At 40.7% G+C, this 17,616-nt stretch overlaps 1 protein-coding gene across 1 annotated transcript in view; it reads left to right on the forward strand.

The window, feature by feature from the left end:
- Positions 1–17,616, forward strand: part of abhd18 (abhydrolase domain containing 18) — a 132,727-nt gene that overhangs the window by 13,904 nt on the left and 101,207 nt on the right. The window contains exons 3-4 of the mRNA XM_070871918.1: positions 12,339–12,459; positions 14,083–14,167. Coding sequence (XP_070728019.1) covers positions 12,368–12,459; positions 14,083–14,167 — 177 coding nt within the window. The 5' untranslated portion in view covers positions 12,339–12,367. The remainder of the gene's footprint in view (positions 1–12,338; positions 12,460–14,082; positions 14,168–17,616) is intronic.

Raw genomic sequence — 17,616 nt, forward strand, 5'->3', positions numbered from 1 at the left:
AATAGCGGATGCATTGACAGTCATTTTCCAACATTCCATAGACTCTGGATCAATTCCTATGGAGTGGAGGGTAGCCAATGTAACCCCACTTTTTTAAAAAAGGAGGGAGAGAGAAAACGGAATTATAGACCGGTCAGCCTGACATCGGTAGTGGGTAAAATGATGGAATCACTTACTCAGGATGTTATCGCAGCGCATTTGGAAAGAGGTGACATGATAGGTCCAAGTCAGCATAGATTTGTGAAAGGGAAATCATGCTTGACAAATCTTCTGGAATTTTTTGAGGATGTTTCCATTAGAGTGGACAAGGGCGAACCAGTTGATGTGGTGTATTTGGACTTTCAGAAGGCTTTCGTCAAGGTCCCACACAAGAGATTAATGTGCAAAGTTAAAGCAAATGAGATTGGGGGTAGTGTGCTGACGTGGATTGAGAACTGGTTGTCAGACAGGAAGCAAAGAGTAGGAGTAAATGGGTACTTTTCAGAATGGCAGGCAGTGACTAGTGGGGTACCGCAAGGTTCTGTACTGGGGCCCCAGCTGTTTACATTGTACATTAATGATTTAGACGAGGGGATTAAATGTAGTATCTCCAAATTTGCAGATGACACTAAGTTGGGTGGCAGTGTGAGCTGCGAGGAGGATGCTATGAGGCTGCAGAGTGATTTGGATAGGTTAGGTGAGTGGGCAAATGCATGGCAGATGAAGTATAATGTGGATAAATGTGAGGTTATCCACTTTGGTGGTAAAAACAGAGAGATAGACTATTATCTGAATGGTGACAGATTAGGAAAAGGGGAGGTGCAACGAGACCTGGGTGTCATGGTACATCAGTCATTGAAGGTTGGCATGCAGGTACAGCAGGCGGTTAAGAAAGCAAATGGCATGTTGGCCTTCATAGCGAGGGGATTTGAGTACAGGGGCAGGGAGGTGTTGCTACAGTTGTACAGGACCTTGGTGAGGCCACACCTGGAGTATTGTGTACAATTTTGGTCTCCTAACTTGAGGAAGGACATTCTTGCTATTGAGGGAGTGCAGCGAAGGTTCACCAGACTGATTTCCGGGATGTTTGGACTGACATATCAAGAAAGACTGGATCAACTGGGCTTGTACTCACTGGAGTTCAGAAGAATGAGAGGGGATCTCATAGAAACATTTAAAATTCTGATGGGTTTAGACAGGTTAGATGCAGGAAGAATGTTCCCAATGTTGGGGAAGTCCAGAACCAGGGGTCAGAGTCTAAGGATAAGGGGTAAGCCATTTAGGACTGAGATGAGGAGAAACTTCTTCACCCAGAGAGTGGTGAACCTGTGGAATTCTCTACCACAGAAAGTTGTTGAGGCCAATTCACTAAATATATTCAAAAAGGAGTTAGATGATGTCCTTACTACTCGGGGGATCAAGGGGTATGGTGAGAAAGCAGGAATGGGGTACTGAAGTTGCATGTTCAGCCATGAACTCATTGAATGGTGGTGCAGGCTCGAAGGGCCGAATGGCCTACTCCTGCACCTATTTTCTATGTTTCTAACGTCCAAAAATGTTTCACAGCCAATTAATTACTTTTAAAATGTAATAATTGTTATATAAGCACACAGCAAGATCCCATGAAGGCAAGTTGGATGAATGAGTAGTCAGTCTTTCTGGTGGTATTGGTTGGAAGAAGGGATGTTGAACAGGATACTAGAAGAATGCACCAGTCTTCAAATAGTGCCATAGGATCTTTTACATCCACCTGAGCAGACAGTTGGATGCCTTGGTTTAAAGTCTTATCAGGATGATTCCTCCCTTAGCATTGCACTGAAATGTGCTTCAGGCCTGGAGTGGGACTTCAACCCACAATCTTCTGACTGATGACAATGTTACCAAGTTGCACCTTTGGATTTCCCAAGGTGGTGAATTTCTGAGTCTCGTGCTCTGAAGCACGACATTGAGAAGCATCAAAACACTTTCCCAAAGATCGAGAAAATCTACAGCAAATTGGCCTATGCAATTCTTGTGCAACTTGTAGCAGATGGGTCAACATTCATATTAGCAGAGACATTGGAAATTAATGTTCTGGGAGGAAGGGAAAAAACCATGAAGGTTAATTTTTTTCCTTTGAATAAAAGTGCAGCTGTACATTTATCAGTTATTGATGCATATTCCAATTTTTTATCCGTTGTACTTTGTGAAAGAAAAAGACAGGCATTTATAAAGTGCCTTTCATGACGTCCGATGTCTCAAATCACTTCATAGCTAATTAAGTACTTTTGAAGTGCAGTCACTGTTGTGATGTAGGAAATGTTCTAGCCAATTTGCAGACAGCAAGCTCTCACGAGTAGCAATGACCACAATTCTTCTTTTTGATGTTGGTTGAGGGCTAAATATTGGCCAGGACCGCGCCCGCACCCCGGGTCTTCGAAATAGTGCCAAGGTATCTTTCACGCCCACCTGAGAGCAGAGGGGGCCTTGGTTCACCAAAGACGGCACCTACAATGGTGCAGCTCTCCTTCAGTACTGCACTGGAGTGTTGGCCTAGATTATCAAGTTTCTGTAGTGGGGCTCGAACCCACAAACTTCTGATTCAAAAGTGAGAGTGCTATTTCTGAGCCACGGCTGTGTTTAATGAAGGACAAAACTTTTAGTTTCTCTTCTCTATTGAATACTGTTATAGTAAGCTGCTGTCTGTCAGCTCAACTGAATCCCAATTGGAACTTTTGAGGGACAGTCAGTCCTTGGACTTGAAACTGAGAAGCCAGTAATAGTTTTAAACTGTATGCTAAATCATTAGAAATAAGACTGCGTTTGGGCTGTGTAGTATCTAGTCATGACAGTCAGTATTTAATAGTAAATAAAAGGGGTTAGAATTTATGCTTGGCTCCTATGTGTTTTGATAAACTGCATTTAAACTTTAGAAGAATTTCTACAAAAGCTGCAGTTATAAATTGCAACTGATCACAAATTTGGTAGGCATGATGCAGGTTTCATCACCCCATGCAACATGACATTGCAATTAAAGGCGACAAATAATTTATTCTCATAACTTGCTGAATGAGGGACTTAATAGGTGGTTTCAGGCAGTATCTTTGGGTGGTTTTCCTTCCCATGGAAGTGCTTTGGACTTTTGTATAGCTCCCTATGCAGAGTTGAAATTAGAAATCATGGCATTGTGTCACTTGCAAAATGCTTTGGTACTGCATTGCTACTCAATTTTTTGTGTATCTTAAATTGGAAGTAAGATTTGTAACAATTTTAGGAATGATGAAATGGGTAATTTCCTTTGATAAAATGGAATACTATTCAGGCAACTAAAGTCTTGAGGAAAGAAAGATATCTGAAAATATAAATACATATATATATTGGTTACAATAGAATCATTGACTGCACAAGTCATATGAATTCCTTAGGCAATGTAATCAGATGGTAGTTCTAAATGAGTCTAGGTAAGCAGAACAAGAGTTAGTTTTTTGGAAGGGAGGAGGTCTTCCAGTGTAGCCCTTTTGTGTTCCTCTTTCCATACACTGGGAAAACTAGGACTCCTGATATACAAACTACCTTCAGAAGCCTTTAGCTCCAGGCTTGATTGCCCCACAGCATAGTATGTCATGTGCTAAATCCAACATTTCAAAATAATATTGGATTTTTTTGTTAGTGATTAAAATACATAACTTATGGCTATAAGTGACTGGCAAATCCTCTAAACACGAGTTACTAGAATGGGCAAAATTCGACATTAGAGGTGCTTAAATATGATCTGGATTAACCAGCTTTAAAGCTTCACCACAATGTGCAGATGAGGGGTTGACAACATGGTTTGAAATGTTTATAAAGCAATTGTTTTTGTGTGTGACATGGTAAAGAAAAGCCAAATAGTTCTGTCTCTTTCAAACCCAATGACCTATGCATTACACTTTTCAGCAGGATTGGTTTAGGCTTTGGGGACAATTTTAAAGATTTGAATATGATAATTATCAAGTCCTATGGCATTGCTAATGGACAAAAAAATGAATCAGCTATATTTCACTTTTGCAGTCACAGTTTTCTCATTCTCCAAGTCTGTTCCTTTTTTTTCTGTTTCTTTAATGTACTCTATCTAATCCTAACTTCTTTCAGGCAGGAAGATGAGAGGCAACCCAGTGTGTTGAGCACCTGCCAGTGATGTGGTGCATGGGAGAGGAAGTGGGAATGGAAACAGGGCTGCAGCCGGGAGTGAGGAAGCAAAGGGTTTGGGATTGGAATTTGGTGACTTGGTGGAGGGGAGCATGTTCTGGAAAGGAGAGGGCTAGACTTCAGAGTAATGATGGTATCTAGTTGCACTGGGGTCTAGGAATAGTTTGGATTGTGGTATGGGGTGCTTGTGCTCGGTGAGGGAGCATGTGGGCTGGCTGGAAAGTACTTGGAGTGGGCAAATTTTGCAGATAGCTGGAAAAACACTTGAGTGGGAGACTTTTGCAATGCAATAGGGTTTATTTTAATCCCATAGTAATTTGTACCTATCCAAGTTTTCCTTCAACTATATTGATTATGTGGCTGCATAATTACTGTATGCATGTACTGAATGTATGGAATGGGAGGAAAATGGCAACAAGTTCAGTTGTTGATTGGGTTTGGTAAGGATGCAGTGGGACAAGGAGCTCCAGACACCAACAACTTACATTTGTATAACCCCTTTAACATAGTAAAATGACTCCCAGGTGTTTCACGGGAGTGTTATCAAACAAAATTTGACACCGAGCCACGAGATATTAGGACGGATGATCAAAAACTTAGATTTTAAGGAGTGTCTTAAAGGTGGAGAGGTTTAGGGAGGGAATACCAGAGCTTGGGACCAAGGCAGCTCAAAGCACAGCCACTGTGGAACAATTAAAATTGGGGATGCGTAAGAGGCCAGAATCGGAAGAACACGGAGATCTGAGTGTCGTCTGGCTGGAGCAGGCTAGAGATGGAGAGGGGTGAGGCCATGGAGCGATTTAAAAACAATGCTGAGAATTTTAAAATTGAGGCGTTGCCGGATCGGGATCCAATGTAGGTCAGCGAGCACAGGAGTGATAGGTGAACAGGACTTGGTGTGAGTTAGATGGTCAGCAGAGCTTTGAATGAGCTCAAGTTTATGAAATGTGGAAGATGGGTGGCTGGCCAGGAGAGCACTGAAATAGGTCTAGAAGTAACAAAGACATGGATGACACCTAAACCTGGGCCTGTAAACTAATAAAAAACAAACCAATGCACTGTTCTGACAGATGGTGTAAATAATTGAATGTGGAATAATAAATAAATATTTTAATAAGCACAAGTTGCAATCCTGTCAACAAAAAAAAATCTCGTGTTTGTTTTATGGTGTTTCTGTTTTTATTTTTAAATTTATTTTACCCTCAATATTTTCTGCATTTGTCAGCAATTTTCCATTGGTACACCAATATGGAAGTGGGCTTGGGTTTACAAACACCAAGTCCTGGCTTGCTCTATAAATGTTGTCAATCACCAGACATGTGCATAGATGCAAAAGCAAAATACTGCTGATGGAACTCTTTAATAAAAACAGAAAATGCTGGAAATGCTCGGCAGGACAGGCAGCATCTGTGGAGAGAGAGAGAGAGAGAAACAAGAGTTTAACATTGCAGGTCGATATCCTTTTGTCAGAACTGGAAAAAGTTAGTTGTAATAGGTTTTAAGCAAGTACAGAGGAAGGGGGAGGGGTGGAAAGAACAAAAGGGAAGGCCTGGAAAAGGTGGAATGCAGGAGAGATTAAGTGACAAAAGGGTTGATGGTGCAAGGTGAAAGGAGATGGTAATGGAACAAGTAAAGAAACAAAAGATGAACCTACAGAAGGTGTAAATGGGAATAGCAGAATCTTTACTAACAGCTGCTGTCTGGAAAAATGGGGAAAGAGGTTATGGTCTGAAATTGTTGAACTTGATATTGAGTCCTGTGAAGGCTGTGAAGTGTCAAATAGAAAGATGAGGTGATGTTCCTTGAGCTTATGTTGAGCTTCATTGGAACTGTGTAGGAGGCTGAGGTGGGAGTGGGGCAGAGAATTAAAATGACAGGCAACTGGAAGCATGGCGTTGCCCTTGTGGACTGAATGGAGGGAGGTGTTGTGCTGCGGGGTGGGGGGGGGGGGGGGGGGCGGGGCGGGGCGGAGGCGAGGTGTGGTCAGCCAGCCAGTAAGGGAGGAGATTGCTAGTGTTCAAATGTTGCTTCAGCAGGTGGGAGGGTGTGTACCAGTGGTGACTTCCTATTTAGCAGAGAGGGTGTGTTTGGTTGTGGTGGTTTTCCCCTTTCATGGAGTGTAGAAAGGATGGAAACTGAAATATGGGGCAAGAGCTATTTAAAATGTTTTTGATGCTCTCAAATGTATAAGTTGTAAGAGCTTGCAGTGGAAAGGGTGCTGGTAGTGGGTTATGATTGTGATGGTGGTTGGAGAATGTTACATTTGTTGAAAGCCAAAAAATGCCTTTTAATATGAAAATTTCTACACAAAATTGATAAAACTAGACTTTATAATAGGTTGCCCCAATTCCAAATTAAAAGACACAAGGCGATAAATGTGGGTGCGTAACTGGGTAGTGACTGATTTGACTCTTCATTCACGGTATACTTATTTTTTAGATTAGCCAGGTGCATGCGCATGGTCCATGGTGTTGACCAGATCAGTATTTGACCATATGAGAACCCTGTTTTAAACTGTTAGTGATTTTCATCATTGGAAATAAATTTATAGCTACGCTCTGTGATGGTATATTGCATGCTTTTATTGGAGCACTATATCTGAAAGAAAAATCATTTCCTTTTCTGATTGTACTTGGTACTTTAAGAGTTTTTATGTTGGATATGGAAGAATTTAGTGTTGACACTAAATATTCACCTGGAAAGAAATAAATGCAATTTGTTTGTCTTTAATAGGTTGAGTTTAAAAATCTTAAATGTTTGAAAAGATTCTTGGGCAATATCTTGCTCATCCTATTTATTTGTATGGCTTGCCAAAATTGAACATATGTTTAAAAAACTTAGTCTGTCTTCACCTTTTTGTTAATGTTTAAGAGATTTTTTTTCCCCCAATTACACTGGCATTCCTGTGTTTACCTGTTCTGCACTTTCAAGTTGCTATGATTATCTTGTATTGAACTCTGGGATCCTGATGGTAATTTGACAATGTAATAGTGACACAATAGCTACTTAACCAATTGCAGCCTAATGTACCAGAGATTTCATGTGATGTAATGTTATTAATTGTGATTGTTTTGTCACAAAACCATGGTGGCACTGCATTGCTAACATGGCCGTTGAATTTAATTAAAAGTGGGAAAAAATTAAAACTTTGTAGATAGTTCACCGGTGAGGACACATTTTGAGATGAGAGAAGCTGGGATTGTTCTCCTTGGGGCAGAGAGGTTGAGAAGTTTTAATAGAGAAATTATGAAGGGTTTTGATAGTTTAAAAAAAAAAGTCTGCAATGTATGATCGGAAGATAACATGCAGGTACAGCAAGCAGTTAGGAAAGCAAATGATTGGGGTAAAAGAGTAAGGAAGTTTTGCTGCAATTATATAGGGCTTTGGTGAGGCCACATCTGGTGTACTATGTACAGTTTTGGTCTGACCTGAAGAAAGGATATACTTGCCTAAGAGTGAATGCAACAAAGGTTCAGAAGATTGATTCCTGGAGAGAGGGTTAGTCCTGTGAGGAGAGATGGAGTAGAATAGGCCTATATTCTCAAGCTTAGAAGTATGAGAGGTGATCTCATTGACAAGTATAATATTCTTGGAGGGCTTGACTGCATAGATGCGGAGAGGCTGTTTCCCCTAACTGGAGAGTCTAGAACTAGGGTTCATAGTCTCAGGATAAGGGGCTGGCAGTTTAGGACTGAGATGAGGAGAGAGTTATTCACCCAAAGGGCTGTGAATCTTTGAAATTCTCTACCCCAGAGGGCTATGGATGTTTCTGTTCCTATTTCTTATGTTAACTGTTTCCACTGGCAGGAGAGTCAGTAAGCAGAGGGCACAGATTTAAGGTAATTAGCATAAGAACTAGAGGCAAGATGAATGTTTTTTACGCAGCAAGTTATGATCTGGAATATGCTGCCTGAAAGGGTGGTGGAAGCAGATTCAATAGTAACTTTCAAAAGGAAATTGGATGCGTACTGAAAAAGGAAAAATTTGCTGGGCAGTGGGGAAAGAGCAGGGGAGTGGCATAATTGGATAGCTCTTTCAAAGAGCCGGCGCAGGTATGATGGCCTGAATAACCTCTTTCTGTGATCTAAGATTCTAATAAAGGGATAAATGTAGCCTGATGTAATCAGATTCTCCATGGGGCAAAATGATTATGATTTTGGGGTTCGGTGAAGTGTTGAGGGAAACTAGCTAAGGTTGAGATATACCAGGATTTCTACATTTTCTTTCAGGAATCAACAGTATTTATACAGAATTTTAAGTGTGGTTGTTTATTATAGGATGCATGTAACTTGTAAAGTGCCAGAGATTTCAGCTTGACCACTGTACATGGTCTGTGGAAGAACTATATTGAACATAAAAAAATCGGAGCAGGCCATTTGGTCCTTTGAACCTGCTCCACCATTCACTAAGATCATGAGTGATCTTCTACCTCAATTCCACTATCCCCATATCCCTTGATTCCCTTAATATCTAAAAATCTATTGTTCTCTGTCTTGAATATACTCAAAGACACAGCCTCCATGGCCCTCTGGGATAGAGAATTCCAAAGATTCACCACCCTCTGAGTGACAAAGTTTCTCCTCATCTCAGTCCTAAATGGCCAACTCCTTATTTTGAGACTGTGATCCCTGGTTCTAGACTCCCCAACCAGAGGAAACATCCACCCTGCATCTACCCTGTCAAGCCCTGTAAGAATTTTGTATGTTTCAATAAGATTACACCTCATTTTTCTAAACTCTAGAGAACATAGGCTTAGTCTATTCAGTCTCTTATAGGACCCCCCCCCACAATCTCAGGAATCAGTCTGGTGAACCTTCGCTCCACTTTCTCTATAGCAAGTACATCCTTCCTTGGGTAGGGAGACCAAAACTGTACACAATACTCCAGGTGTGGTCTCACTCGTGCCCTATATAATTGCATTAAGACATCTTTACTCTTAAACTCACATCCTCTTGTAATAAGTGCTAACATACCATTTGCTTTCTTAATTGCTTGCTGTACCTGCATGTTAACTTTCAGCAATTTGTACAATGACAATCAAGTCTCTCTGAACACCAACATTTCCCAATCTCTCACCATTTAAAAAATATTCTGTTTTTCTATTTTTCTTACCAAAGTGGATAACTTCACATTTCTCCACATTGTATTCTATTTGCCATGTTCTTGCTATTCACTTAGCCTGTCTATATCCCTTGAAGCCTCTTTGCATCCTCCTCACAACTTACATTCCCACCAGGCTTTGTATCATCAGCAAACTTGGATATATTACATTTGGTCCCCTCATCCAAATCATTGATATAGATTGTGAATAACTGAGGCCCAAGCACTGATCCTTGCAGTAACCCACTAGTTACAGTCTGCCAACACGAAAATGACACATTTATTCCTACTCTCTGTTTTCTGTCTGTTACCCAATTCTCAATTCATACTAATATATTACCCCCAATCCCATGAGCCCTAATTCTATTTAATTACCTCTTGTGTGGCACCTTATCCAATACCTTCTGAAAATTCAAATACACCACATCCATTGGTTTCCCGCCCCCCCCCCCCCCCCCCCGGCCTTATCTATTCTACTAGTTACAACTTCAAAAAAAACACACTCAGATTTGTTGATTTCCCTTTCATAAATCTGTGTTGACTCTGCCCAATCCTATTATTTTCTAAGTGCTCTGTTACCACGTCCTTAATAGATTCTAGCATTTTCCCTACTACTGATGTCAGGTTAACTGGTCTGCAGTTCTCCGTTTTCTCTCTCCCTCCTTTCTTTAAATAGCGGGGATTACATTAGCTACCTTCCAATCTGCGAGAGTCGTTAGGTTGTCATCTTCCAAAACTCCAATGTATCCACTATCGCTATAGCCACCTCTTTCAAAACCCTAGGATGTAAGCCATCTGGTCCAGGGGATTTATCGACTTTCAATCCCATTAATTTCTCCAGTATTATTTTACTAATACTAATTTCTTTCAGTTCCCCATTCTCACTAGACCATTGGTTTTTTGTGTCTTCCGTGAAGACAGATACAAAGTATTTGCTTAATTTCTCTGCCATTTCCTTATTCTCCAGTCTCAGCCTATAGAGGACTCACACTTACTTTTGCTAATCGTTTCATTTGTACATATCTATAGAAGATTTTACAGTTCGTTTTTATGTCTCTTGCTAGTTTATTCTCATATATTCTACAATCCCTTTCTTTATCAATGTATCCACTATCTCTGTAGGCACCTTTTTTTTTTAAACCCTCAGATGTAGGCCACCAGGTCCAGTGGATTTGCCTGCTTTTAGTCCCATTAATTCCTCCAGTACTATTTCTTTACTAATAATTTCTTTATGTTCCTCATTCTCACTAGACCCTTGGTTCACCACTATTTCCAGAATTTATTGTTGTTATTTTGCATCTGTCTTCATGGTATTTGTTTAATGTGTCTGGCATTTTCTTATTCCCCATTATAATTTCCCCTGTCTCTGTCTGAAAGGGACCCATGTTAACTTTTGCTGATCTCTTCCTTTTCCAATCAACACATATATAATCTGTTTTTATGTCTCTTGCTGATTTACTCTTCTATTTTCTCAATTTCTTGGTCCTCCTTTGTTGAATTCTAATGTCCTCCCAATCCTCAGGGTTACTAATTTTGCCAAAATTATAAGCCTCTTACTTTAATCGAATACTATCTAACTTCTCCTATTACACATAATTGGACCACTTATCCCGTGTTTTTTTTATTCCTTAAGGGAATGTATATTTGTTGCGAACTATGAATTATTTTCTTGAACGTTTGCCATTGCTTATCTACCATAATATCTTTTAACCTACTTTCCCAATCTACTATAGCCAACTTTCCCCTCAGACCTACCTAGTTTGCCTTTTTCAGATTTAAGACCCTAATTTCAGATGTGACTAAATCACTCTCAAAGTCAATATAAAATTCTATCATTATGATCACTCTTCCATTTAGTACAAGGTTATTAATTAACCCTGTCTCATTGCACAGTACTAGATCTAAAATAGAACATTCCCTAAAATAAAAACAGAAATTGCTGGAAATACTCTGTAGGTCAAGCAGCTTCTGTAAAGTGAGAAACAGTTAACGTTTCGGGTCAAGGACATTTTGTCAACAACCTGGAACATTAACTCTCTTTCTCTCACCACAGATGCTGCTTGACCTGCTGAGTTTTCCAACATTTCTGCTTTTATTTCAGATTCCCAGCATCTGCAGTATTTTGCTTTTGTAGCCTGTTCCCTAGTTGGTTCCTCGATATACGGATCTGGAAAACTACCTTTGATGCATTCTATGAACTCGTCCTCCACACTTACTGCAAATTTGGTTTCCCCAGTCTATATGGAAATTCAAGTCCCCCATGATTACTGTATTACCCTTGTTACATGCACCTCTAATTTCCTGATTTATACTCTGCACACCATTACACCTACTGTTGGGGGGCCTATAAACTAGTCCTACCAGTGTTTTCTGCCCCTTGTTTTTTTTTTCTTGGCTCCACCAAAACTGATTCTACATCTTGATTTTCTGAGCTAAGATCTTTTCTACAGTATTTATCTCATCTTTTATTATCAGGACCACATCTCCTTTTCCATTTTGCCTATCTCTTGTAAAAGTCAAGTATCCTGGAATATTTAGTTCGCAACCTTGGTTTCTTTGCAACTATGTCTCCATAATGGCTATTAGATCAAACCCTTTAGTGCCTTTAGCTTCAACTTTTTTCTATATTTCCCTGATGTCAGCTTAGTCAGTAATGCGCTATTACCTTTGTTAAGCTCTGTCCCTTCCAGACCCACTCTGTTTATTTTTACCTAAGTCGCTACTCGCCTCTACAGCCTTGGCTTTTCTCTTGCTGCTTTTGAATTTACCCTTTCCTGAATCCTCCCACCCCATTTTCATTAGTTTAAAGCCCTATCTCTCACCCTAGTTCACTGGGACAATGGTCCCAACCTAGTTTAAGTGTAACCCGTCCCAACGGAACAGTTCCTCTTTCCCCCAAACTAGTGCCAGTGCCTATGAATCAAATCCCCTGCCTCCACACCACTGTTTCAGCCACTCATTTGATAAATTAAGTTTTTTCATTTCATTCTTCTTAATCATTTTGGCTACAGTAACCATTTTAAATAATATCCTTAATGTAGGTACATATTTGATTGATATATTAAAAATGTAATGCCTCTTTCTTTAAATAGATGCGGTATTAGAATAATTGCTCCTTCGGATGGGTGTCAGTAAATTGGACGTTCTCTATAGGCGGTTCCTTCTTACAAAACTTTTCATTCAAGGATGGGGAAAGCCAGATGATCTCAGAAGGTACTGTATAAATATACTATTTATCATTTACTGACCATGCCAATCAACATTATTTTAGTGTTGCACTGTTGAGGTGACCTAGTATTTATTTTGAGGGATTGATTTTGAAGCTAGTCTGAGTTCAAATTCAATTTTGGATCCTTGTGATGTGAGAAAATAAATAATTCTATCCTATTCAGCAACATTGCAGCATATCACCTTTCAGCTACTATAAGGCTTAATTGGTGGCTGTGGACAAATTTGTTTCTCTGACGAGCTGCTTGTCTTGACTAAAAATAGCAGAGGTGGAGATGGAACTTGGAGCAGAGGTGGAGATGGAACTTGGTAGGAAAAATTTTAAACTGCATTGTGTGCATGCATAGCTTCCACGTTTTTCCATATGTTCCTTCTCCATTCAGTTTTAAATTGCTCTGCAGCAGTCCTGGGTATTAGCAGTAAAACAGCTATACTACTTAACAGAAAGAAGAGATGTAGAGCTTCGTACAGTGGGGCCGTGGACTTGGTTGTTTACTTTGCTTCCTCTGCTTGCAAGACCTCCTCAAGCAGGGATTAAGGGTGCATGTCTTCTGAGATATTGTCTCCCCACAGCCCAATGTCACTCTTAAGTTGCACCTCTTTCATGCTATATGTGCTAGTTGGTTTTCATCTTCAACTTTTTGGATTTGAAGCGCCAACTCTGCCAACTCTGGGTCCAGTGCCACTAGTGGTTTTGTTGTTGAAGTTGACTGCACTGCATCGTCTTGGCTTTCATCTTGAGTTTTTAGTTGGAAAAAATTATCTAGTTTAAACAGTTTACCTACTTCTCGGCTCTTTTGCTCCTCGCGTACCTGGTGCTCTTTCCTTTTTTTTGCCCCCGATTTGTGTGTAGAATGCATCTCCAGCAAAAGGGCACCTGGAGTCTGTTTACATCAAGTTGAGAATAACATGCGCCTGAGCCCTCATGGCTTTGCTCTGCTCTTGCTACGTCACTTATGTCAATACTGTTTACCCATATCCTTAATCCGACCCTGTATGGGCCCCACTCTCGGCTTGGCCCCGGGCGGCTGCCCCATCTGCCCCTCCCCCCCCCCCCCCCCCCCTCCATAATCCGTCCCTGTCCTCAAGTACAGTTCAAAACCAGTCGTGTGTGAGTGAGCAGTCAAGGAAAGAGACCCCTTAGATGGAAAATGTCTCATCTACACTCAGTGCCTCTCTATTGAAGTAGCTAAGATTAGGAATTCAATAGAATGTTGTTTGAACTGCAGCTGGCTACAATGTATTGGGTATTTCAATGCTGTGGCATTATATGCTTATATAAACTGTTCTAAAGATCTAAATTGAATTAATTTTAAACATAGGATTTATTTTTATTTGTATGCCGTAGAAAAATTATAAAGCCCAAAATTGTACTGTATTTAGCTGCTAACTGTTAGTGGTGGTTGATCAAATTTCCAAAATTGCAACAGTAAATAAGCAACAACATGGTTTTGTGTGTTCCTTGGAGTTTAGATTGTGTGCGCCCTTAGGTACCTGTAGTTATAAATCAGGCTAATATGGCCCTTGCATTTAAGTGGATGTTGTGTTTAAGCATGCAGATGTAAAAGTTTTGAAAATACTGTAATTGTTTTTCTTTTAAAATTGCAGGTTGTTTGAATTTAGAAAAACAATAGGAAACAGAGAAAAATGTCAACAGTTGGTTCCAAAAGATTACCCTATATTCATTGACAAGGTAATCATTTAGTGGTAGAATTGCCTTTGTACTGGTGCACTATTTTTGTTAGATTATGCTGTGGGATAAGATAAAACATAATTCTAATCTTCTTTGCCTAATTTAACTTGTATATCGTTGTAAATCAGATTTTTGGCTCAGTTGTGAAAGCAGGCAAGCACTGACTCTAGTCTCCAACTCCTGCAAAATTTCTTGGGGGTAGTGAAGCACATGAATAATTGGGTTTGCTTGAATATTTTCTCTTAAGTTCAACCACCAGTTGAGTGCAGTCTCATTTGCTTCCGGTGAGTTCAATTGAGCCTAATGCATTTTTCACCAATAGCTACACTTATATTGAACCTTTAATATAGGAAACCACTTGACAAACGAGCAGATCAGACACAGTAGGAATTGGAAGAGGTTAGCAGAGATGACTGAAACATTGTCAATGAGGTTAGTTTTGAGAGTGCTTTTGAAGATAGGGAGAGGTTTAGGAAAGGAATTCGGTTCAGCATGATCGTAATGCTGCTAGTGATATGATAAAGGGAGGGGATATGAATAGTGGCCCAGACATGAGGGCAGAAAGTATGAGCTGGGAAAGGATGGGGGAGTATGGAGAGGTAAGGTGGAATGAGCCCATGAAAATCAATGTGCTGTGGGGGAAAAGAGCCCATGGAGGTTAGTGAAAATTGGAGTGCTAAGTGGGCATGGCTTAGTTTGAGTGGGATGTGGGTGCTATAGTTATGAATGAATTGGAGTGCTTGTGGGAGGAGTTTGGGAGGATGTTGGAAAAGTCAAGCCTGGTGGTGCAAAGGGTATGGTTGAGCATTTTAGTTGCAGTTATCGAGTGAGAAGCCCAGCTCTGGGTCAGCAGGACATTGAGGTTGCATAATGTTGGATTCAATCTCTGAGCAGCCAAGGAGGAGGTTAGAATTAAGGAATCGGTCACAAACCGTGTGGCTTCACTCTTGCTATTGTCTAGCTGGGGGAAGTTCTGGCTCAATCATGACTTCATGTCAGACAACACAGCTACAGTCAGAGAAATTGACCACTCAGTAATCCCATGCCTATGGAACAGTATCTAGCCTCCACTGGGCACCTTCCATAGATTTAGGGTGGTAGAGAGATAAAGCTGGTTGTCAGTTTACATGTGCTTACATTCACAGTAGTATGCAAAGATTATTGAGGTGGCACTGGCTATTCATAGGATAATTTCGGTAGCAGAACTAAGTGTTGAGAAATTTAGATGGGGAGATTAAAGATTGAATTCCGTTGATTTGATCTATAAAACCAATATGTCGAGGAACCAACTAGAGGGCTGGCCATCCTAGACTGGGTGATGTGTAACGAGAAAGGACTAATTAGCAATCTTGTTGTGCAAGGCCCCTTGGGGAAGAGTGACCATAATATGGTAGAATTCTTTATTAAGATAGAGAGTGATACAGTTAATTCAGAGACTAGGGTCCTGAACTTAAGAAAAGGTAACTTCGATGGTATGAGACGTGAATTGGCTAGAATAGACTGGCGAATAATACTTAAAGGGTTGACGGTGGATAGGCAATGGCAAACATTTAAAGATCACACGGATGAACTTCAACCATTGTACATCCCTGTCTGGAGTAAAAATAAAATAGGGCAGGTGGCTCAACTGTGGCTAACAAGGAAAATTAGGGATAGTGTTAAATCCAAGGAAGAGGCATATAAATTGGCCAGAAAAAGCAGCAACCCTGAGGACTGGGAGAAATTTAGAATTCAGCAGAGGAGGACAAAGGGTTTAATTAGGAGGGGGAAAATAGAGTATGAGAGGAAGCTTGCAGGGAACATAAAAACTGACTGCAAAAGGTTCTATAGATATGTGAAGAGAAAAAGATTAGTGAAGACAAACATCGATCCCTTGCAGTCAGAATCAGATGAATTTATAATGGGGAACAAAGAAATGGCAGATCAATTGAACATATACTTTGGTTCTGTCTTCACGAAGGAAGACACAAATAACGTTCTGGAAATACTCGAAGTCCGAGGGTCTAGCGAGAAGGAGAAACCGAAGGAAATCCTTATTAGTCAGGAAATTGATGGGATTGAAGGCCGATAAATCCCCAGGGCCTGATAGTCTGCATCCCAGAGTACTTAAGGAAGTGGCCCTAGAAATAGTGGCTGCATTGGTGATCATTTTCTAACAGTCTATAGACTCTGGATCAGTTCCTATGGATTGGAGGGTAGCTAATGTAACACCGCTTTTTGAAAAAAAGGAGAGTGTGAAAATGGGGAATTATAGACTGGTTAGCCTGACATCAGTAGTGGGGAAAATGTTGGAATCAATTATTAAAGATAAAATAGCGCATTTGGAAAGCAGTGACAGGGTCAGTCCAAGTCAGCATGGATTTATGAAAGGGCAATCATACTTGACAAGTCTTCTAGAATTTTTTGAGGATGTAACTGGTAGAGTAGACAAGGGAGAACCAGTGGATGTGGTGTATTTGGACTTTCAAAAGGCTTTTGACAAGGTCCCACACAAGAGATTGGTGTGCAAAATTAAAGCACATGGTATTGGGGGTAATGTATTTGACGTGGATAGAGAACTGGTTGGCAGACAGGAAGCAGAGAGTCGGGATAAACTGGTCCTTTTCAGAATGGCAGGCAGTGACTCGTGGGGTGCCGCAGGGCTCAGTGCTGGGACCCCAGCTATTTGCAATATACATCAATGATTTAGATGAAGGAATTGAGAGTGATATCTCCAAATTTGCAGATGACACTAAGTTGAGTGGCGTTGTGAGCTGTGAGGAGGATACTAAGAGGCTGCAGGATGACTTGGACAGGTTAGGTGAGTGGGCAAATGCATGGCAGATGCAGTATAATGTGGATAAATGTGAGGTTATCCACTTGGGTGGCAAAAACATGAAGGCAGTGTATTATTTGAATGACGGCAGATTAGGAAAAGGGGAGGTGCAACGAGACCTGGGTGTATGGTACATCAGTCATTGAAGGTTGGCATGCAGATACAGCAGGCGGTGAAGGCAAATGGCATATTGGCCTTCATAGCTAGGGGATTTGAGTATAGAAGCAGGGAGGTCTTGCTGCAGCTGTACAGGGCCTTGGTGAGGCCTCACCTGGAATATTGTGTTCAGTTTTGGTCTCCTAATCTGAGGAAGGACGTTCTTGCTATTGAGGGAGTGCAGCGAATGTTCACCAGACTGATTCCTGGGATGGCAGTACTGACACATGAGGAGAGACTGGATCGATTGGGCCTGTATTCACTGGAGTGTAGAAGAATGAAAGGGAATCTCATAGAAACATATAAAATTCTGATGGAACTGGACAGATTAGATGCAGGAAGAATGTTCCTGATGTTGGGGGAGTCCAGAACCTGGGGTCACAGTCTAAGGATAAGGGATAAGCCATCTAGGACCGAGATGAGGAAAAACTTCTTCACTCAGAGTTGTTAACCTGTGGAATTCTCTTCTGCAGAGTGT

Source organism: Pristiophorus japonicus, chromosome 2 (assembly GCF_044704955.1).
Source record: "Pristiophorus japonicus isolate sPriJap1 chromosome 2, sPriJap1.hap1, whole genome shotgun sequence".
Classification (NCBI taxonomy): Eukaryota; Metazoa; Chordata; class Chondrichthyes; family Pristiophoridae; genus Pristiophorus; species Pristiophorus japonicus.